The sequence below is a fragment of the Phyllobates terribilis genome, unplaced genomic scaffold (assembly GCF_046119375.1).
Source record: "Phyllobates terribilis strain yellow unplaced genomic scaffold, ASM4611937v1 Scaffold_62__1_contigs__length_8034531, whole genome shotgun sequence".
NCBI classification, from domain to species: Eukaryota; Metazoa; Chordata; class Amphibia; order Anura; family Dendrobatidae; genus Phyllobates; species Phyllobates terribilis.
Genome location: NW_027362822.1, coordinates 138,357 through 161,861, shown reverse-complemented (window position 1 = coordinate 161,861; position 23,505 = coordinate 138,357). Strand labels below are relative to the sequence as shown.

The 23,505-nt window shown below is 45.3% G+C and overlaps 1 protein-coding gene across 1 annotated transcript in view; it reads right to left on the bottom strand.

The window, feature by feature from the left end:
• Positions 1-6,424: 6,424 nt before the first annotated feature.
• Positions 6,425-23,505, bottom strand: part of LOC141192501 (uncharacterized) — a 21,762-nt gene continuing 4,681 nt past the window's right edge. Inside the window, exons 3-4 of the mRNA XM_073662028.1 lie at positions 18,704-18,794; positions 6,425-7,906 (exon numbers count right to left, since the gene is read on the bottom strand). Of these exons, the coding sequence (XP_073518129.1) occupies positions 6,801-7,906; positions 18,704-18,794 (1,197 nt within the window). The 3' untranslated portion in view covers positions 6,425-6,800. The remainder of the gene's footprint in view (positions 7,907-18,703; positions 18,795-23,505) is intronic.

Sequence of the window (23,505 nt, the reverse complement as noted above, 5' to 3'; positions counted from 1 at the left end):
CTGGACACGGATTCAAAATGTCTCTGAGAGCGAAGGGCCGTGGGGCTCAATGGGAACCATGGCCTGAGCAAACTGTTACGCTCACGCCCGGACTGGCTGGCGTATGCGTGATTAGTGATCCCACTGTGCCATGAACCGGAGAATGCCTGGAGGGGCGTAACTAAGTATCAACCTGATCCGACCCAGGTCGCACGCCGGCTACGACGCCGTGCACCAGGGAGGAACCGAGCAGAGGGACCAGGAGCCACTCCAGGTCAGACCCCGAACACGGCTGTTGACCCACACCGGGGAATACAAGAACAGGCAGGTTAGAGCACAGGCTGGGTAGGGTCCAGTACAGACTGGGGGATGGGTTCAGAGCCGCAGATGCGGTAATCAAGCAGAGTAAAGCGAAACCGCCGGTTCGGGGGACAAGGCTGAGCAGAGCGAAACCGCAGGTGCGGTGGACAGGGCTGAGCAGAGCGAAACAGCAGATGCGGTGGACAAGACTGAGCAGAGCAAAACCGCAGATGCGGTGGACAAGGCAGAGCAGAGCGAAACCACAGATGCGATGGACTAGGCTGAGCAGAGCGAAACCGCAGATGCGGTGGACAAGGCTGAGCAGAGCGAAACCGCAGATGCGGTGGACAAGGCTGAGCAGAGCGAAACCGCAGATGCGGTGGACAAGGCTGAGCAGAGCGAAACCGCAGATGCGGTGGACAATGCTGAGCAGAGCGAAACCGCAGATGCGGTGGACAAGGCTGAGGAAAGCGAAACCGCAGATGCGGTGGACAAGGCTGAGCAGAGCGAAACCGCAGATGCGGTGGACAAGGCTGAGCAGAGAGAAACCGCAGATGCGGTGGACAAGGCTGAGCAGAGCAAAACCGCAGATGCGGTGGACAAGGCTGAGCAGAGCGAAACCACAGAAGCGGTGGACAAGGCTGAGCAGAGCGAAACAGCAGATGCGGTGGACAAGGCTTAGCAGAGCGAAACCGCAGATGCGGTGGACAAGGCTGAGCAGAGCGAAACCACAGAAGCGGTGGACAAGGCTGAGCAGAGCGAAACCGCAGATGCGGTGGACTAGGCAGAGCGGGCAGGAACCACCGGAGCAGTAAGCAAGGCAGAGCAGAGATAAACAGCAAAAGCGGTGAGCAAAGACAGAGCAGAGTGGACAGGGCTCTGTTCACACGGAACAGACTGGAAGGGAAAGGCAGAACCAGATACACACAAGGTACTTGCAAAGAAGTAGCGAGTGGACTCCAAACTCACAAACGGAAGTACAGAAACAACGAGTAGGAGTTAGGTGCAGGTTCGGACTCTGCAGAAAAAGAGAGGAAACGAACATAGAGACAAAACAGGTAACAGGTTAGGAGACAGTTCAGACAGGAACTGTTACTGCAACGAAATACAGGAACGAGCCTAGGTATAGCCAAGTGCTGGTTCAGAAACTGCAGCAAAAGGGAGGAAATGGACATAGAGACAAAACAGGTAAGAGGCTAGGAGAGTGTTCAGACAGGAACTGAGTGTTCAGACAGGAACTGACACTGCAGCGAGATACAGGAGCGAGTCTGGGTATGCGGCCCCCAGAAGGCGGGACGAACAGGCTAGGAGCGTGTTCAGATTGGCCTGGAAATACAGCCTCCAGGAAGGCGGACAGACAACAGGCTAGGAGATAGTTCAGACAGGCTTGGGAATACAGCTCCCAGGTTGGCGGACAGGCAAGAACAGAACAGGACCTGGCACATTCAGAGTCAAGGAGCACACTGAATGTTAAGAGTTGCTCAGGCACCAGCTTCCAGGTGAAGCTGGTTTAAATATCCAATGACAGACAGCAATAGGCTGAGGACACATCAGGGGTGTGCCCACAGCAGCTACAAGAAACAGGAAGTAACCGGGCCGCCGCCCTAAACAGTCAGAACAGAGACAAACAGACAGCATGAATAGAAGCCAGGCTAGCAGACTGGACTGAAGATCAAGTGTGCGATCTTGCATAGTGAGAGATGGTGCACCATGCAAGCCCGCCGCCAGGTATGTTACAGTGTGCAGAGTGTACTTTAATGAGAAAAAAAATGAACTTTTTAAAATTTACCAAATGGCTGCAATGAAACAAAGAGAGAAAAATTTAAAGGGGTCTGAATACTTTCTGTACCCACTGTATGGGGGTACTACTTAGCTTCCCAATTTCAGCACTTTTAAGGCTAGACACTGAAGGTGGCCCAGGAATCAGGATCGATTATATTAAAACACTTGGCGAGGGGAGGAAGAATTTACTGGAGATACCGGAATCCCACAAATTTGTAGGTAGCTCGAGTATATAACCTACCCAGTAACTGGTACATAAAATTTGGTGGACATGTAAAAGGTTGTTTGGAATGACATACCAAAGTGCATGCCTATCTGGTATAACTTTATTCTAGAGGAGTTGCGGAGATTGGAGGGATTTGGAGAATGGAAGAATCAGGGATTGAAATTTGTGCATCAGCTATACTCAGATAACCATCAGTAGTTCAAACAGCTGAAACAGGAGTTTAATTTGATTTGCGTGAATCTGAATTGGGTGACCCCATGGCTCAGGTTCGGAGTAATTGGGAGGAGGATGTGGGTAGCATTTCTACAGAGGAATGGAACAAGGTGCTGGAATCTCCAGAGTTGCTTTCAATAATTACGTCGCAAAGGTCTCAACTGTTTCTAGTTCATAGAGTTTATAAGATTCTCAAAGTATTGTATAGAATGGGCCTAATGATGCGTGGCTGTTGTCAGTGTTGCAGGGGAAAATATGCGGACCTGATGCAAATGTTTTGGACATGCCCGAGACTGGTGGTGACTTGGGAGGGGAGGTGGGGAGGTGTTAGGTAGATTGTCATGGAGATACTGAGAAAATATTAAAAATCTCCCCCAAACCTCTTTTCCCTCTCACCCCTCCCTTATCCACCATTTTTCAAAGAGAAGAGCTGACACTTGGACCATCTGACTGTATGCAAATTAACACACACATGAGAAGTGCCTTGTAAACAAATGCTAGGTGCTGCCAGCCCAATTAAAATGGGAGGGAAGATGCCTCTGACACAGACTTGTGATAAATGTACATCTAGCCAAGGAAGATTAGTTCCCGGGAATTCAACAGAGCTCTGCAGACGGCCTGAGCCGTGGATAAAGGAATCCACGGAGGATGGAGTAGTATTCATTGCTGGGAGTATACATTTATTATAAGCAACAGATCCCATTCGGTAACGGTCAAGTCATAGGAGAGCTCCCTTCCACCTATATTGAGTCATCTCTGCGAACGTATAGTAAGTTTCTTCTTTAATCCTGTTTTATTTGTGTAACTGCGTATGTATTGTCCCCTTTTGTAAAATCTTGTATATTTTTCATAAACACTGCCTCCCTTTTGGATTAAATATAACATTTAATAGCTCTGTTTCTTTTGCTCTGTAATCGTTCCCTCACCCAAAGCCACATGCTACCAGAACGCAGGCGTCCGGCCAGGCCTGTATTATATTTCAAACTCGGCCGGTGGTGGCAGCGAATAATAATAATTGGGCTATCGCGAAGCTGGCAGTAACAGTCAGGGGGCGAATACACATATTCCATGTGTTGGAATCCGGAGGTGTGACACCATTCGCTTTCTGCTCGCTTGCCGATAGCTGTGTAGTGAGTAGTCTGGATCGTGTGCTTATGGATCCCTGACGAAATCCTGACAGAGTGAAGAGAGCGGTGAGATATTGTGTGATCTCCCCGGTGTTGTGCCTGTGGAACCCTGACATAGATTAATAGCAGAAGTGTTTAATATCCAAACCACGCTTAGTGCGAAAACCTGTGTTTGGATTAACCGGGGAGGTGGGAGGATCTCCCCAGGTACAGTTAGCTATTGCTAAAATCCTCTGCTAGACTAGAAGATCCATCCATTGCCAAACACTAGCTGGCAACCAGACAACCCTATGTAGAAGAAGTGGTCCAAGCTCTCAACTCTATTATTTAATGGAAAAAAAGGTTTATATAAAGAGGGGATGATTGGTACATTGGGTAAAGTATGGGGAGACTGGATTAGGTGCACAGCTGTGGTTTCGGAAGAGCTGGCTAGAGATGTCTTATTTAATTTACTGATCCTATCAATTATGATCATCACCGGTCTGGGTAGTAGGTTGATGTACTTGAGTAACACCTACTTGAGTATGGGCATGGTTTTACTGTAATGCACACAGTCAGAGAGGGTGGGGAGGGTGGATGTTATTTCTGGGTTGGGAACGGGAGAACTATATGGTCTTTATTTGAATGACATTGAATGAGCAATTGGTTTATATAGGTACAATTCCTGTACATGTACTGTATGATGACATGTAAAATAATTATTCTGCTGTAAACTATGTTATTTGGTGTTCAATAAAGTTTATTGATTAAATTTTTTTTTCTCACATTCTGATCATGAAAGAGGCTTCTCCCCTGTGTGAATTCTCTGGTGATTAAGAAGAGATGATTTCTTCACATAACATTTCCCACATTCTGAACAGGAAAAGGTTTTTTCCCCTGCGTGGGTTATCTGGTGCTTAACAAAAGCTAATTGATGGCTAAAATATTTCCCACATTCTTAACAAGAAAAAGGCTTCTTCCCTGTGTGGGTTCTCTGGTGGCTATCAAGATGCGATTTTTGGATAAAACATTTCCCACATTCTGAACATGAAAAAGGCTTCTTCCCTGTTTGAATTCTCCGGTGTATAACATGATCTGATTTCTGGTTAAGATATTTTCCACATTCTGAAGAGGAAAAATTCTTCTACCCTGTGTGTTTTTGCTGGGGCTTAACAACATTCAATTTTAGAACCAAAATTTTTTTTGTTAGGAAGTTATAAGGGTTAAAAGTTGACGAGCGATTTCTCATTTTTACAACAAAATTTACAAAACCATTTTTTTAGGAACCATGTCACATTTGAAGTAACTTTGAGGGGCCTTTATGACAGAAAATACTGAAAAGTGACACCATTCTAAAAACTGCACCCCTCAAGGTGCTCAAAACTACATTCAATAAGTTTATTAACCCTTCAGGTGCTTCACAGGAATTTTTGTAATGTGGAAGAAAAAATTAACATTTAATTTTTTCACAAAAATGTTACTTTAGACCCAATTTTTTTATTTTCGCAAGGGTATCAGGAAAAAATGGACCACAAAATGTGTTGTGTAATTCATTCTGAGAACGCCGATACCCCATATATGGAGGAAAACCACTGTTTGGGCGCACGGCAGGGTTCGGAAACGAAGGAGCGCCATTTGACTTTTTGAATGTAAAATTTGCTTGAACAATTAGCGGATGCCATGTTGTGCTTGGGGAGCCCCTAATGTGCCTAAACAGTGGAAACCCCCCACAAGTGACCCCATTTTGGAAACTAAACCCCCTCAGGGAACTTATCTAGATGTGTGGTGATCACCTTGAACCCCCAGGTGTTTCATAGAAGTTTAGAACATTGAGCCGTAAAAATAAAATTTTAACATTTTTCCAACAAAAATGCTTTTCAGCCTCCAATTTTGCATTTTCATAAGAATAATAAGAGAAATTGCACCATGCAATTTCTTGTGCAATTTCTCCTGGGTAAGCCTACACCCTATATGTGGGGAAAATACACTGTTAGGGCACACGGCAGAGTTCGGAAGGGAAGGAGCCATTTGAATTTTTGAATATAAAATTTTCTTGAATAATTAGCGGACGTCATGTTGCTTTTGGAGAGCCCCTGATGCGCCTAAATAGTGGAAATCCCCAAGAAGTGACCCCATTTTGGAAACTAGACCCCTCAAGGATTTTATTAAGGGGTATAGTGAACATTTTAAACCCAGAGGTACGACACAGAATGTGATAACATTAGGTCATCATATTGAATAAGTGGTCATTACTCTTGATCGCAAGTGCTCGCTACTTGAGTTTGCATCGGGTACTCAGGCATGCACCATGTATCGCGGGTGCACAAGGAACATGCTCGAGTCCCCGCCCACATGTTTCGCGGTTATTAGACACCCAAAAATAAACATGCGGGGATCGCTCGTGCATGGCTGGCAATCCCCGCAAGTTTTTTTTTGCTGTATAACAGCTGCAAAACATATGAGGCGGAGACTCAAGCATGTCACTCGAGCACCCACTATTCTCAGTGCATACCCGAGCTCCCGATGCAAACTCAAGTAGAGAGCACTTAACACTAGTCACCATATCGTCGTCATTTTTTTTCTTTACTGTTGAAAAAATCCCAACCCCAACCCTAACCCTAGCCCAACCATAAACCTAGCCCAACCCTAACACAACCCTAACCCAACCATAACCCTAGCCTAACCTTGGCCGAACCCTAACACAACCCTAGCCCAACCCTAACCCTAGTCTATCCCAACCCTAACCCAACCCTAACCCTAGCCCAACCGTAACCCTAGCCTAACACTAACCCAACCCTAACCCTAGCCCAACCCTAACCCTAGCACAACCCTAACCCTAGCACAACCCTAGAGTTTATTTTTTATGCCGTTCCTCGTGCGGTATAATTGAATAAGAGACTTTATTCTTCGGCTTGGTGCGATTACAGCGATACCAGATCCATATCAGTTTTTTATGACTGACAGATGTCACATAAAAAGACGCGGCGATCGGCCCGCACCGCTTGTGTGTGGGCGTGATCACCACATGAAGTAACATGAAAAAGGCTTTTCCCCTGAGTGAGTTATTTGGTGTATAACAAAAATCAATTTATGGTTAAACAATTCCCACTTTCTGAACAGGAAAAAGGCTCCTTCATTGTGTGACTTTTCTGATGTTTATTAACAGCTGATTTCCTCATAAAATATTTCCCACATTAAGAACATGAAAATGGCTTCTCCCCTGTGTGAAGTGTCTGGTGTCTAACAAGGTGTGATTTCTGCACAAAACATTTTCCACAATCTGAACATAAAAAGGGCTTCTCCCCTGTGTGAGATCTCTGGTGACTAACAAGATCTGATTTCTGGTTAAAACATTTTCCACATTCTGAACATGAAAAAGGCTTCTCTCCTGTGTGGGTTCTCTGGTGCTTAGCAAAATCTGATTTCTGGTTAAAACATTTCCCACATTCTGAACATGAAAAAGGTTTCTCCCCTGTGTGAATTCTCTGGTGTGCGATAAGCTGTGATTTCTGTATAAAACATTTCCCACATTCTGAACATGAAAAAGGCTTCTCCCCTGTGTGAATTCTCTGATGTGTATTAAGGTGTGATTTCTCTACAAAACATTTCCCACATTCTGAACATGAAAAAGGCTTCTCCAATCTGTGAGTTCTCTGGTGATTAACAAGAACTGATTTGCGGTTAAAACATTTCCCACATTCTGAACATGAAAAAGGCTTCTCCCCTGTGTGAATTCTCTGGTGATTAACACAATCTGATTTATGTTTAAAACATTTTTCACATTCTGAACATGAAAAAGGCTTCTCCCCTGTATGAGTTTTCTGATGTGCGATAAGCTGTGATTTCTGTACAAAACATTTCCCACATTCTGAGCATGAAAAAGGCTTCTCCCCTGTGTGAATTCTCTGGTGATTAATAAGATCTGATTTCTGGTTATAACATTTCCCACATTCTGAACATGAACAAAGCTTCTCCCCTGTGTGAATTCTCTGGTGATTAACAAGGATCCAATTTTGGTTAAAACATTTCCCACATTCTGAACAGGAAAATGGCTTCTTTGCATTAGGAGCAGTTTGTTTTTTAATGCTTATTTTGTGACTTAGATTTCCATGAGTAGTCAGTAATGAATCAGAAGACAGGACCTGTTTCATAGGATCAGATGACAGATCTTTGCTGTGAAGGGATGATGGCATATCTGGAGTAATGGCATTCACTTCAATTGTATCCTGTGGGATCTCAAGATCGTCTGATTTAAAAATTGAAGATGTCAGCTGTCCCTCTGATCTCCGGGTACAGTCATCTGCTAAGAATAAAACCAATTATTATTTTTGAACAAAATATCCATGAAATTTATGTTTTTGAACATTTCTTCTTACACTGTCAGTACAAATGGGAAGTTATGTAAAAATATTGAATTGTTCACTAAGACAATGACAGTTCACAGTCTAATAGAAAACCTCATAGGATGAACCAGTGGAGCATTGTGTTCAACTATTTGTTCATTCTGCCTCCCAAATATGGAATAAAAAGCCAAACAATGTTATGTAGATGAAAATAATACCAATAAAAACTTCTACACATCTCGCAATAAACAAGTCCTCACTTAGGTCCATCATCAGTCAGTGGAAAAACAGAGATTTCCACATTACTAGTGGCTGAAAGGCTCTTGTAAAGAAATATGGCTTCCATAAACCAATCCAGCAATATCCGCTCTCCCAAAGTCAGATCTCCCCCTCTCTTCCGAGCCTTGCAGTGCGCCCAAACCACATTTATCATCCATGTATTTGGCATTACTATAGTGAGAAGAACCCACTTAATTTACGGTGTGGGTCTCCTGGAGCACCATCTGGGCACTATGTGTAGACACAGATGCGTTTTTTATGGACTGCAACCTAAACTATGAGTTACAGGTCATCAGTATCCAGTCTCGGGAAAGAAGAATTACTCATTTAGCGGAAAAAGAGATACCGCCTATTTTGGAAGATTAATTCCCTTAAATCTAATCAGGAACGTGAACGAGTCCCTAGGGCGCTCTGAGTCTTCAAAGAGGTGTTTCAATTTTCCAAAAATAAGAACTTTGTGTTATCTTGGGAAAAAAATACACTTAAACTACACAAAAAATCTGATGGATGTAATCCTTAAGCAGAACGAAAAAGAATATAATGAAGTAGCCATAGAGTTGGAAAAAGTAAAAATAGAACTTCAACTTCTCACTAGCGGCACAAATAATCAAGTTACAACGTTTTTCTCCAAATTAGAGAAGAAACTGGTCCCTATTAGTGTTGAGCGAGCACTAAAATGCTCGGGTGCTCGAAGCTCGGGCCGAGCTCACCGTGATACTCGGGTGCTCGACCCGAGCAACGAGCCTAATGTTAGTCTATGGGAGACCCGAGCATTTTTGCGGCGGCACCCCCGGCAGTCTGTAGAAAGCCTAAAAAGTGCCCAAACAGAAGTGCAGAAACGCTTAAAAAACGCATGGTAGAAAAAAAAAATCTATACTTACCTTCCGATGGCCCCCGGTGTCTTGCTTCGCTGCGTCCTGGCCGTCGGCAGATCGTGGTACACTGAAGAACCTGCCGACGTCAGCATCGCGTGACCCGTCACATGACTATGACGTCAGCGCAGGTCCTTCAGTCCATCGCTAGCTGCCGGCATGGGAGTACAAGCGCACCGGGGGCCATCAGAAGATAAGTATAACATTTATTTTTTATTTTTTTTACAGGTTCTATGGTACCCGGGTCCGGAGGAGAGTCTCCTCTCCTCCACACCTGGGTACCATCTGCACATTGGAATGCATGGAATGCGCATCTACATATACAGTGATGCGTAATCCATGCGTTCCAATGAAAGTCAATGGCGGCGAAAACGCAGAGCTTCCGCAAAATAATTGGTAGTGCTGCGTTTTTTTCCGCAATAATAATCCGCAGCGGATTATCATTGGGGAACATGGCAGGCAAATGACATCACCGCTTGAGCAGGAGAATTCTCCCACACTGGGATGGCATTGAGATGGCAGGCTGGATGGTAGCAGAACGCTGCCATCCAGCTTGTCATCCTTCAGAGACATTGCCTGCGCTCCTCAGTGTCTCTGAAGGATGGCACGCTGGATGGCAGCGTGCTGCTACCATTCAGCCTGCCATCTCAGTGCCGTCCCAGTGTGAGAGAATTCTCCTGCTCAAGCGGTGACGTCATTTGCCGGCACCGCATGCGCAGGAGAATTCTCCCACGCTGTCAGTGACGACGTGCATGAGGTGAGCTGAGTTCATTGGACATGAACTCGGCTCATCTGGATGCCGTCACAGCCAGACACTGAGGAGCTTCACTGAGGAGCTTCTCAGTGTCTGCAGCATGGCAAGCTGGATTTCAGCGTTCTGCTCCGATGCAGCCTGTCATGTCAATGTAGCAGAGCTGAAACTGTCCTGGGAACCATGGAAAGGTAAGGATGAGGTTGGTTTATTATTTTACTTTTATTGCAGGAGATCGTTGGCTTCAGCTGGAATGGGCGTGACGGTAAGTAGAGTTTAATTTAGAACATTAAAGAATTGTGTCTTTATTTCAATTAAAGGACTTTATTCTGAGTGTTTGTGGGTTTTTTTTAACTTTGACTATGGGGTTAATAATGGGGGTGTCTTATAGACGCCTCTCCATTACTAACCTGGGCTTGATGTCAACTGGCATTATAAGCTGACATCAACCTCAACCCTATTACCCCACTGCCACCGCTACAGGGCAGTGGGAAGAGCGAGGCTAAGTGCCAGAATTGGCGCATCCTATGGATGCGCCATTTCTGGGGCGGCTGACGGCTGGTGTTTCTAGCCTGGGAGAGGGCCAATATTCATGGCACCCTTCCTGGGCTATTAATATCAGCCCCCAGCTGTCTGCCTAGCCTTTGCTAGCTATTAAAATAGGGGGGACCCCACGTCATTTTTTTGGGGGTCCCCCATTTTAATAGCTAGTAAAGGCTAGGTATTCAGCTGGGGGCTGATATTAGTAGCCTGGGAAGCTCCGTGGGTATTACCCCCTACCCAGGCTTCAAACATCTGCTCCAGCCGTCTGCTTAACCTCCGCTAGAGAGTAAAATTACGGGGAACCCCACGCCAATTTTTTTTTTTAATAAATCCTTTATTTTAACACTAAATGACAAGTACAGTAACCAACACTGTCACTGTACTTATTATATATGTGACTGACATGTTTCTATCTATCTAATCTATGTGTGATGCTCTATTCTTTCTGTTCTAAATTGTCTGGTACCGGTGTATGCCGCTGCTGAATTGCCGGCTTTTCATGTTTCACTGTGAGCACTGTTCCCATCGATTTGGGCAATCACTATAATGCCACAACCACCATGGCTGTGACATTACAGTGAGTGGCAGACAATCCCTGCATGATTGGTGCTCTAAATAGCGCCAAAATGCAGGACGGGGACACAAGCTCCCGCCCGAGCATCTCGAAAGTACTCGGCGAGCTCCGAGCATCTCGAGTACTGAGATGCTCGGGCGAGTACCGAGCAGTGGTGAGCATGCTCGCTCATCACTACAGCATATTAAAAACATTATTCCCATTATTGGGGAGTGGGTCTCCCATAGTCTTTGCCTATGCCTTCCAAGCAAAAGCTGCCAAAAATTAGGACAGAGGAACTTGCAATGCCCCTTACAAGAGCCATGCAGTACAGCATATTAAAAACATTATTCCCATTATTGGGAAGTGGCTCTCCCATAGTCTTTGCCTATGCCTTCCAAGCAAAAGCTGCCAAAAATTAGGACGGAGGAACTTGCAATGCCCCTTACGAGTGCCATGCAGTACAGCATATTAAAAACATTATTCCCATTATTGGGGAGTGGGTCTCACATAGTCTTTGCCTATGCCTTCCAAGCAAAGGCTGCCAAAAATTAGGACGGAGGAACTTGCAATGCCCCTTACGAGTGCCATGCAGTACAGCATATTAAAAACATTATTCCCATTATTGGGGAGTGGGTCTCCCATAGTCTTTGCCTATGCCTTCCAAGCAAAAGCTGCCAAAAATTAGGACGGAGGAACTTGCAATGCTGGCAACACGTACCACGGTCACCCTGGTGGTATAGTGGTGGTGGAGGCTGAGGATAAGTAGAAGAGCAAAAAACAGCCGAAATGAGGAAGCGTATACCCATGTGTGGGTGTGAAGCGGTGCATGGGAATACACCTCCCGAAATAACACAGTGGATTTGACTTTATGTTACTCTGCTGTCATTTGGTGGTGATGAGAAGTCTGGCCCAATCCAGCCCTTTTTGATAAGGGTCAGCTTGTCAGCATTGTCAGTTGACAGGCGAGTGCGCTTATCAGTTATAATTCCCCCAGCAGCACTAAAAACACGCTCCGATAACACGCTAGCGGCAGGGCAGGCCAGGACCTCCAAGGCGTACAGAGCGAGTTCATTCCAAGTGTCCAGCTTGGATACCCAATAATTAAAAGGCACAGAGGAATCACGGAGGATGCTGGTACAGTTGGAAAGGTACTCCCTCACCATCTTTTGAAACTTTCCACTCCTTGTGAGAGTACCCCGCGCCTCAGGGCCTGTAAGCTGGGCGGGTCTCAGAAAACTGTCCCAGAATGTTGACAGTGTTCCCCTGCCTCTGGTGGATTGGAGTTGCGTCTCTCTCATCTGTACGCCTTGGTTGGGCAACGAACTGTGACCTCTGCTGCTAGTGTGTTCAGATGGGAATTTTTTAAGAGTTCTGCAGCAAGGGCCTTCTGGTACTGCCCCATTTTTGTAGACCTCTCCACCTCAGGAATAAGAGAGTGAAAGTTCTCCTTGTAGGGGGGGTCTAAAAGTGTCACCAACCAGTAATGACTATCACCCAACATTTTGACAAAGCGAGGGTCACGGTTAAGGCAGCGTAACATAAAGTCAGCAATGCGTGCCAGACTGGCAATGGGCAAGACTTCCGTATCCTCACCAAGATGACGACTGACCATGCTCTCCTCCTCCCCCCTGTCCTCTGGCCACCCACGCTGAACCAACGGTATGACAGTTGTACAGGTACTATTGTCTACAGCGCATGACACCAGCTCCTGTTCTTCCTCCTCCTCCTCCACTCCCTCATTGTCCCTAAATGCACGTTGGGATGAGATGAGGCTGGGGTGTGTGTAATCGCCTGCTACGGCTTCTTGATCCATCTCATCATACTCTGGCTGCAATGCCTCCTCTTTAATTTTCTGCAGAGAGCATTGCAAAAGACAGACAAGTGGGATGCTGACGCTAATGATGGCGTCATCGCCACTCACCATTTTGGTGGACTCCTCAAAGTTTGCCAGGATGGTACATATGTCAGACATCCAGGTCCACTCCTGAGGTCTTATGTGTAGAGTCTGAACCTGAATATCGACGGCCTTGTTGCAGCTGGTACTCCACAACTGCTCTCTTCTGCTCACAAATCCTTTGCAACATGTGGAGGGTAGAGTTCCAACATGTGGGGACATCACACACCAGTCGGTGTGCCAGAAGCTGCAAACGCTGCAGCAACACAGCAAGGGCGGCGGAAGCTGTAGCCGACTTCCAAAAATGAGCTGACAGGCGGCGTACTTTGACGAGCAGATCTGGCAACTCGGGGTACGATTTAAGAAACCGCTGAACCACGAGGTTAAGCACATGAGCCAGGCATGGTACGTGTGTGATCTCGCCTCAAAGCTGCCACCAGGTTACGGCCATTGTCACACACGACCATGCCTGGATGTAGGTTCAGCGGTCTCAGCCACAGAGCTGCCTGCTCTTTCACAGCTGTCCACAACTCACAAGCAGTGTGAGGTTTATCACCTAAGCTTATGAGTTTCAGCACAGCCTGTTGCCGCTTGGCTGAGGCAGTACTGCAGTGCTTCCAGCTTGTAACTGATGTGGTGATATCTGAGATGGAGGCTGAACATGAGGAGGAGGATGATGCGCATGAACTGTACACTGTGGGGGCAACTCTGACTGACATAGGGCCCGCAATCCTCGGTGTGGGGAGGATGTGTTCCGTCCCAAGGTCCAAATGGGTCCCGGCTTCCACTATGTTTACCCAGTGTGTCATCAGGGAGATGTACCGTCCCTGGCCACAAGCACTTGTCCACGTGTCAGTTGTCAGGTGGACTCTCCCAGTAACTGCATTGTTGAGGGCACGGCAGATGTTTTGGGACACTTGCTTGTGTAGTGCGGGGATGGCACACCGGGCAAAATAGTGTCAGCTGGGGACCGAGTACTGAGAGACGGCCACCGCCATAAGGTTGCGGAAGGATTCCGTCTCGACTAGCCTAAAAGGCAGCATTTCCAACGCAAGTAGTCGTGAAATGTGCGAATTTAGGACTGTGGCCTGTGGGGCATTGGCTGCGAATTTGCGCTTTCATTCAAAGGTCTGGGATATGGACAATTGAACGCTGCGGTGGGACGTGGACGTTGATGCTGTTTCTTGAGAAACTGCCATAACAAGTGAAGACTGAGAGGAGGGGGCATCTTTGCATGCAGTATGGACAGGGGATTGCCTTGTACGCACAACAGGCAGTTCTCTTACACGCACAACAGCGGAAGAAGCAGTGGTGACACCCGCTGACACTGGTCGTGGACCCTGGGTTTCGACCCACAAAGTCGGGTGCTTTGCTGACATGTGCCTGATCATGCTGGTGGTGGTCAGGCTGGTAGTTTTGTCACCCCTGCTGATGCTGGCCTGGCAGGTGGTACAAATGGCCTTTTTGGGGTTATCAGCAGAGTCTTTAAAAAAATTCCAGACTCTGGAAGACCTACCGGTTGTACTAGTTACGTCCCTCGTGTTGGTGTTACAGGGAACCGTTGCCCGCCTTCTGTCTGCGGCCACCACACTGCTTCTTCCTGCCTGTTGGGGTACTCTACCTCCCTCCCCCTGTGTGCTGCTGGCCTCGCTCTGCGTGTCCTCCTGCCACGTTGGGCCAGTTACTAGATCATCCACCACCTCCTCCTCTTCTTCCACTTCCGCACCACGGTCCTCCTCCTTACTTCGTGGCAATTGTGTCTCGTCATCGTCCACCTCTTGTGACAAATTGCCAGCGTCGCCTTCCTGTGGCCGTGTCTGTTCAAATATTTGGCCATCGCTACATGGGATCTCCTCTTCCACCACTTCAAGCGGAGCAGGCGAGGGGCCCAAATATGGAAATGGACCAGTGAACAGTTCTTCAGAGTGTCCAACTGTGGGATCAGTTGCGTGCGCAACAATGAGGTTTGGTCCCCCCTTCCTCTCGGATAGCAGGATGCCGAGAGGATGTGGGAACCAAACCTCATTGTTGCGCACGCCGGAGGTCACTGGAGCGGAAGTCACAGTGACTCCCGGCAATTGCGCACTAGAGCAAATCAGTATAATAGCGCAGGGAGAGAAAAAAAAGCACCTTCAGCTATATGCACATTGCGCATAAGAGGGATGTTCAGCTTTAGACTGCACGCTACAGGGCCCTGTGACGTGCAGGGGCGGGGGTAATATTTAAATTAAGCAGATAAGTGGACATTCCTTGGAAGGTGAGCCTTCGTCCAAGTCTGAGGTCCAGAGCACTCTGGAAGAAGTTTTCATCCAGGGTATCTCTGTACTTGGCCGCATTCATGTTTCCTTCAATTGCAACCAGTCGTCCTGTCCCTGTACCTGAAAAACATCCACACAGCACGATGCTGCCACCACCATGTTTCACTGTTGGGATTGTATTGGGCAGGTGATGAGCAGTGCCTGGTTTACTCTACACATACCGCTTAGAATTATCACCAAAAAGTTCTATCTTCATCTCATCAGACCAGAGAATCTTATTTCTCATAGTCTGGGAGTCCTTAATGTGTTTTTGAGCAAACTATATGCAGGCTTTCATATGTCTTGCACTGAGGAGAGGCTTCCGTTGGCCCTTCTGCCATAAAGGCCCGACTGCTGGAGGGCAGCAGTGATAGTTGACTTTGTGGAACTTTCTCCCATCTCCCTACTGCATCTCTAGAGCTCAGGCAAAGTGATATTTGGGTTCTTCTTTACCTCTCTCACCAAGGCTCTTCTCCCACGATTGCTCAGTTTGGCTGGAAGCCCATGTCTTGGAAGACTTCTTTTGTAACCTTGGCCAGATCTGTCCCTTGCCACAATTCTGTCTCTGAGCTCCTTGGGTAGTTCCTTTGAGCTCATGATTCTCATTTGGTCTGTGATATTTTAGTTTTTCTTTTTTTAATAAATTTACAAAAATGTCTACATTTCTGGGGGGTTTTCAGTCAAGATGGGGTGCAGAGTGGACTTTAATGAGAAAAAAAAAACTTTTTAGAATTTACCAAATGGATGCAATAAAACAAAGAGTGAAAAATTTAAAGGAGTGTGAATATTTTCCGTACCCACTGTAAAGTGACACACGTCAGATTTGAAAAATGGTCCCTGATTAGGAACACAAAACTATCTGCGGGAAGGGGTTAAATCAGAGTATTAGGGGGAAATAACTACTGTAGTCGAAAACTGAGTATAGACAATAACACATCTACTGAAACTGAGTATAGACAATAACACATCTACTGAAATGATCAAACTCAATAGTCTCCATCAGTGAAAAATGTAAAGGAGAATATTTTCTATCAGATGCGATTCAAGAGGAAATATTAGTCATTTAAAGAGAAATATAGTTATAAAACTGCAGAGCTGAGGAGTCTTAAATATAGATATCAGACTTTTGGAAGAGGCAATGGAGATCTTTTTTTATAGACTACCAGTGAGATACAGTCTCATATAAGTGAGGCCGGCCGATCCCACCACAATCAAACTATCATACAGAATGAACGTGTAAAAAAAAGACATAGAAGAAAAAAACATGTTACATCCTCAACAAGAACGTATGTATGAGGGGAGACCTTCAACACTAAATGGAGTTGCACTCATTTATGGTGGACCATTGGAGCTACTATGAGTACTGACCAGAAGAGTAGAGAAAGTATTAGTGCCCCCATTTCAGGAGAGATTGTGCAGGAATCTGAATTCTTTAGGATTGAAAACATAATGAAATTTATGACGTGGAGTGAATCCATGAAACCAGGGCTCGAGCCATATCACCACATCTCCTGCAGGCGTGAATAGATGTATATTACAGCCATCAGCCAAAAGAGATACAGTGGGGGAAATAAGTATTTGATCCCTTGCTGTTTTGTAAGTTTGTCCACTAACAAAGACATGAACAGTCTATAATTTTAAGGGTAGGTTAATTTTAACATTGAGAGATATAATATCCCCCAAAAAATCACATTATATAAATTAAATATTTTTTTTTGCATTTTGCAGTGAGAAATAAGTATTTGAACCCCTACAAGCCATTATAAGTTCTGGCTCCTACAGACCAGTTAGACGCTACTAATCAACTCGTTACCTGCATTAAAGACAGCTGTCTTACATAGTCACCTGTATAAAAGACTCCTGTCCACAGACTCAATTAATCAGTCAGACTCTAACCTCTACAACATGGGCAAGACCAAAGAGCTTTCTAAGGATGTCAGGGACAAGATCATAGACCTACACAAAGATGGAATGGACTACAAAACCATAAGTAATAAAAAAAAAAGAGTAAGACGCTGGGCGAGAAGAAGACAACTGTTGGTGCAATAGTAAGAAAATGGAAGAAATACAAAATGACTGTCAATCGACATCGATCTGGGGCACCATGCAAAATCTCACCTCGTGGTGTATCCTTGTTCATGAGGAAGGTAAGAGATCAGCCTAAAACTACACGGGGGGATCTTGTTAATGATCTCAAGGCAGCTGGGACCACAGTCACCAAGAAAACCATTGGTAACACATTACGTCTTAAAGGTTTAAAATCCTGCAGTGCCCGCAAGGTCCCCCCTGCTCAAGAAGGCACATGGGCAGGCCCATCTGAAGTTTGCCATTGAACACCTGGATGATTCTGAGTTATTGGGAGAAGGTGCTGTGACAAAATTTGAGCATTAACTCAACTCGCCGTGTTTGGAGGAAGAGAAATTCTGCCTATGACCCAATGAACACCGTCCCCACAGTCAAGCATGGAGGTGGAAACATTAGGTTTTGGGAGTGTTTCTCTGCTAAGGGCACAGGACTACTTCACCGCATCAATGGGAGAATGGATGGAGCCATGTACCTTAAAATCCTGAGTGACAACCTCCTTCCCTCCGCCAGGACATTAAAAATGGGTCGTGGCTGGGTCTTCCAGCAAGGCAATGACCTAAAACATGAAGCCAAAGCAACAAAAGGAGTGGCTCAAAAAGAAGCACATTAAGGTCATGGAGTGGTCTAGCCTGTCTCCAGACCTTAATCCCATAGAAAACTTATGGAGGGAGTTGAAGGTCAGAGTTGCCAAGTGACAGCATCACAATCTGAATGATATGATTTAAAGATGGTCTGCAAAGAGGAGTGGACCAAAACTCCTCCTGACATGTGCGCAACCCTCATCATCAACTACAAACAACGTCTGATTGCTGTGCTTGCCAACAAGGGTTTTGCCACCAAGTATTAAGTGTTGTTTGCCAGAGGGATCAAATACTTCTCACTGCAAAATGAAAAAAAAATATATAGAAATTTATACAATGTGATTTTCTTGATTTTTTTTGGGATATTCTATCTCTCAATGTTAAAATTAATCTAACCTTAAAATTATAGACTGTTCATGTCTTTTTGTCAGTGGGCAAACTTACAAAAACAGCAAGGGATCAAATACTTATTTCCCCCACTGTATATCATGGCACAGGTGTAATGTTTTTTTATGTAGTTTATCGCAATCCTGTTAGAAGTTAGTCAATTTTAAAAGAAATTGAAAAGTATAAAGGGAAACTCTGTTGTTATTGTACAGAAATTCACACTTGGTCCTCACTGCACATTAAATGTTGTCGATCATAATAGTGAAGTTTGGTCAGAAAGACTGGACCTGGTCTTGTAGGGACCATATGAGAACATTCAGCAGCACAGAAAGGGCTTCCATTGCCCAAAGTCATTTGAACAGTTTTTGGTGGAGGAGAATGTTGTGGTCTAGAGGCAAAATGGTGATCACACGATTGTGATACGGCCGGACTACACCACCGATAAAGCAGCCACAGCTGATGACTGAGAAGAATCTGTGACTTCTCTGCATTTAGTGGTCACTACTCACCTGGGTAGTCATATGTAGGAATCTCCTCCTTACACCGATCATCACCCCTCACATATGTCTCTGTAGTATTAATATGGGTCAGATCTTCACCCTGAAACAAATATTATAAAAGTCACAGACAGATGGAGAAGTCACATCTATGATCAGCTCTAATCCTGCCATCTCCACCGTTCTCATTACACAAGTATAAAACATATAATACTGGTGGATAAAACAAGACTGAGCACAAGACCTTCACAGCCATCTACACATCATAGGGGAGATCTCATGACACCTTCTCTCCATCTACCTGATGATCCTGAGGAACATTGGGATCTTCTTGTTTACAGTCCTGTGGAAGAAGAGGACGGGGACATCTTTCTGGTGTTGTCCTCTTACTGCATAGATCCGGAGGAAACACAAACAGGGCTGAATTCATTCTTTACATAGAGATAATTATAGGCCGTGTGTACTTAGTCCTGTCTATTACCTGGTGATGTGAGGGGCTGGGGAACCTCCATTATGACGTCCTTGTATTCATCTTTGTATCCTTCTAAATACTCCCACTCCTCCATGGAGAAATAGACGGAGACATCCTGACACCTTATAGGAACCTGACACATACAATGATACCGTCACCCCCCGATCCCTCCATAGTGTTACTGTATAATGTCCCAGCATTCCCAGCAGCGTCACCTCTCCAGTCAGCAGCTCAATCATCTTGTAGGTGAGTTCTAGGATCTTCTGGTCATTAATGTCCTCATGTATCAGGGGGCGAGATGGAGGCCCTGTGATTGGGCTTAGGGGTCTTCCCCATCCCTCAGACACAGGGTCCTGACAGCGCTCACTAGAGGTCTTCTTCACTACTGTGTAATCCTGGTTATGGAGAGACACATTAATAAATCTCACTCCAGACATTTCCAGAGTCCTCACCTCTCCAGTTCTGTCCATCTGTTATTCCCATAGATAAGAATGATGTAATGTGACGTCATCAGAATCTCTCACCTCTCCAGTAAGCCGGAAGAGGATCTCTAGGGTGAGGTGTAATATCCTCTCCGCCATCTTGTCTCTGTCCATATCGATATTTGATGGGTCCATAAGGAAAATTCTCTTATATAGATGTTCATTGACAGGATCCAATATTGTACGGACCTGAATGAGAAGAAGATGAGCCGATGTAACATCATAAAGAATCCTGTGTAATAATACAATTACTGCAGATAATAAGGGAAACATATCAGATTTATTATATTACAGTATTTAGTTTTCTTCTTTACATCTACTAATAAAACCTTTATATTTTAGGCCCCAGACAACAAGCAGTTACTTCCTCAGAGTCGGCAGCTGAATACGTTTCTCACGAGATGGTTGTCTGATGGTTTTATGAGATGGTTGTTAGTTCTCGGCCCCGACCCTTTCACATCTCCTGTCTCCTGGTTTAATCCCAAGAGAAGCCGATAACGAGAACCTGCCTTACACCTCTGGGTTTTCACCAATGCGGCATTGATGAATGTTCACCATGTAAATATGCCGAACACAAGAAATAGGTTTAATCACATTAAATAAAAACATTTCATTACACAATCGATCGCCTGCAGCAGTGAATTTGTAGCATATGGTATTCAGTGTCTGGGATGTAATGTCAGATATGTCGGCTGCTGCTCCCGTAAATAAGGCAGAGAATTAATGAGCACATAGGAGACCCCATTAATCAGCGCCCATTAACCCCTCCAACGATTCCACACATTTCCTAAGAGAACACAATGGTGACTGTAAGAACGTTCAGTTTTGTGGCATTGAAAGGGTAAATAGCTGAGGTCGAGGAGAGATGGCGGAGGAGCATTGCTGAACCTGAGGGTAAATCCATCGCACCGGAGGAATACAGAGAATATGGGGGCGATTATCACCAGTATCTACATCACTGTGCTGGAACTAGGAGAGAAGGAACGGCCATTGTGTGAGGACGTCTCTGGGCTTCTGTCCTTCATCCTGCAGTCGTCTGAAGGGATCTAATGTGGACGGGAACCAGCGAAGCCGCATTCTGCCCACAGCTGTTACCTCACTGTTCACACCACACAGAGACCCCCAAAGAGCCTCCGTGCTGAAGGGGTTAATGCCCCTGCGCCCAGTAATGGGGTCTCCACATACCTCCACCTGCAGAGCCGCCACCACATATATGGCTGTTGTGTGCGCACAGGACCTGTGATGAGGTCACAGGAGGGGAGGAGTCAGGGGTCACATGATCAGGGGCCTCAGTGGATGCACAGTGTGAACTGCGCGGCTCCTGTCCTGATATCCGGGGTGAAGACTCTACATGGAGACGTCTCCGCAGTCAGGGACATTTCCGCCATTATTTGCCCCTCACTTCTGGCACAATTTCCCCGCGCCGCCTTTTCTACGGTTTTATGTGAGGATGTAACGTGGGACGACACATGAGGTGATTATCACCAGTTACCGGACGTCTACCATATGGCGGCATATGATTGTGCTATCCACTTCATGCCAGGAGCTAAAAGGCCGAAATCTCGTATGTTTAACCCCTTCCAGGGAGGGCGGCCTTGATAGACTATATTCAGAGTCCGGATAAGGGTCTGTTCACATCAGCAGATTATAAATCGCTCCGATGTTCATCCCGAAAAGTTGGACGATTGTCATGCGAGTGTGCGATCTTTTTCTCGCCTGCATCCGTATACAATGCGTCATTAACATCGTCTTTTACTTACTATAATCCTCTATGTAACCTAAAGCTGATTACAAAACTAAGAAAACAATGTTATGTACAGATATCGATAGATGATAGAAAGAAGTTAGAGAGATGATAGATAATAGATAGATTTCCTACATATAATTTCACAACCCCCCTACATATATAAATTTTCACCCTTTACAGCCTTTCCAATGGCATTAATGGTCGATAAGCCTTGTTTAACCTAACAAATAAATAATTAAAAATAATGATGTGCCCACCCCTCCCTATTTTTGTAACCAGCAAAGGTAAAGCATACAGCAGAGAGCTGATATCAGATTGGGAAGGTCCCTGGTTATTGGGCCCTTCCCAGCTTAAATATACCAGAAGTCTATGAGATGCACCAATTATGGCATTTTGCCTTTGCTCTTCCCAATTGCCCTGATGCATTGACAATCAGTGTAAAGTGTCTTGGGATTGATGTCAGCTGTAATTTGTCAAAAATCACAGCTGGCATCAAGCTCTGATGGTAGTAATGAATAGGTGTCTATAAGACACTCCCATTACTGACCCAGCAATCAAAAATAAAAACACACAAAAAATACTTCATTTGAATAAACATTTCCCAACACTTTTCCTGGTTCACTAATTTATTAAAAAACACAAAAAAAACATGCAGGTCTGACGTAGTCCACTGAATCCAATGTAGTCCACAAATGGATAACCAAAAAAACATAAAAAGAGGGAAAAAGAAACAAGGCACTGTCTCTCATTCAACAATTTATTAGAAAATAACAGGTCCAATGTAATCCAGTGCTTCCCACAACGTTCCCCGAATCCGTCGATAAAAGCCTATGGAGATTTGTTCTGAGTCTCCATAGGTTTTTAGCAGCAGTCACTCCTGGGTCCCGCTAAGCTCTGTGGGACTTGGCAGCTCTGAACAGCGGTGACGTTGGTAACTATACTGCTCATCAGAGTCGCCAGGTCTAACAGAGGACAGTGTGACCCGGCGACTCTGATGAGCAGTATAGTTACTGAAGTCACTGCTGTGCAGAGCCGCCGGGTCTCAGAGTGCAGCAGGAACCGGGAGTAGCGGCTGCTAAAAGCCTATGGAGACTCTCCATACACTTTTATCAACGGATTCAGGGAACGTCATGGGAAGCGCTGAACTATGCCGGACCTGCGGGGGATCCATATTTTCTAATAAATTGGTGAACAAGGGACAGTATCTTGTTTTTTAATTCTCTTTTTATGTTTTTAAGGTATCCATTTGTAGACTACGTTAGATTTCCAGGACTATTATAAAGTGCCTAAGGAGATCTTTCTTTGCCTTTGAGATTGAGGCTATGTGCGCACGATCAGGATTTGAAGCAGAAATTTCCTGAGCGTTTCTGCATCTCCTTGGCAGGAAAAATGCTGCGGATAAAATGTGCGGTTTTGCCTTGATTTTTTATGTGTTTTTTGGAGCTAAATAAAGTTATTTGGTGGACATTGCTTAAACCCTTGGATTTCCGTCAGAACTGGGTTCGGTATATTGGTTAATTTAAATGATTAAAGAATGTGCCTGTTGTATTTCAAATAAAGTGTTTGCTTTATGTCTGTGTGTTTATTTAACTCTTTACTTTACTTATGTTTGGTCATGAAAAGGTCTGATTGACATCTTGACATCACCAAAGAAAAGAGCTCGGTGTCAGCTACTGCCATTCACCCAATCACTGATGTCACTGCTGTAAAAGACAGCAATGTACACTGACAAGGAGTGTAAAATCACTCCTGTCAGTATATATTGCTGTGCAGGAGTGAGGTCACTGGGGTTGATCAGCTTAAGATCAGCCCCGGTGAGCTTACCACTCAGAACTTGAGAGTATTCCCAGGGTGAGGTCACGTGATCATCAGCTGATCGGTCACGTAACCAATCAGCTGATCGCTTACTTCACCACAGGTCCTGGAAGCACAGTATACTGCTAGGAGCGAGCGCACTCCCAGCAGTATAACGCCAGCCGCCGGGAGGAGAGCATTGCTGGGACCGAGGACACCAGGGGTCGCCGGACAGGTGAGCATAAGGTTTTTTTTTTCTCTTTTTACTTTTTTTCTTTCTTTTTTTCACCGCGGGCACGCCGGCTCTGTTGAGGAAAAC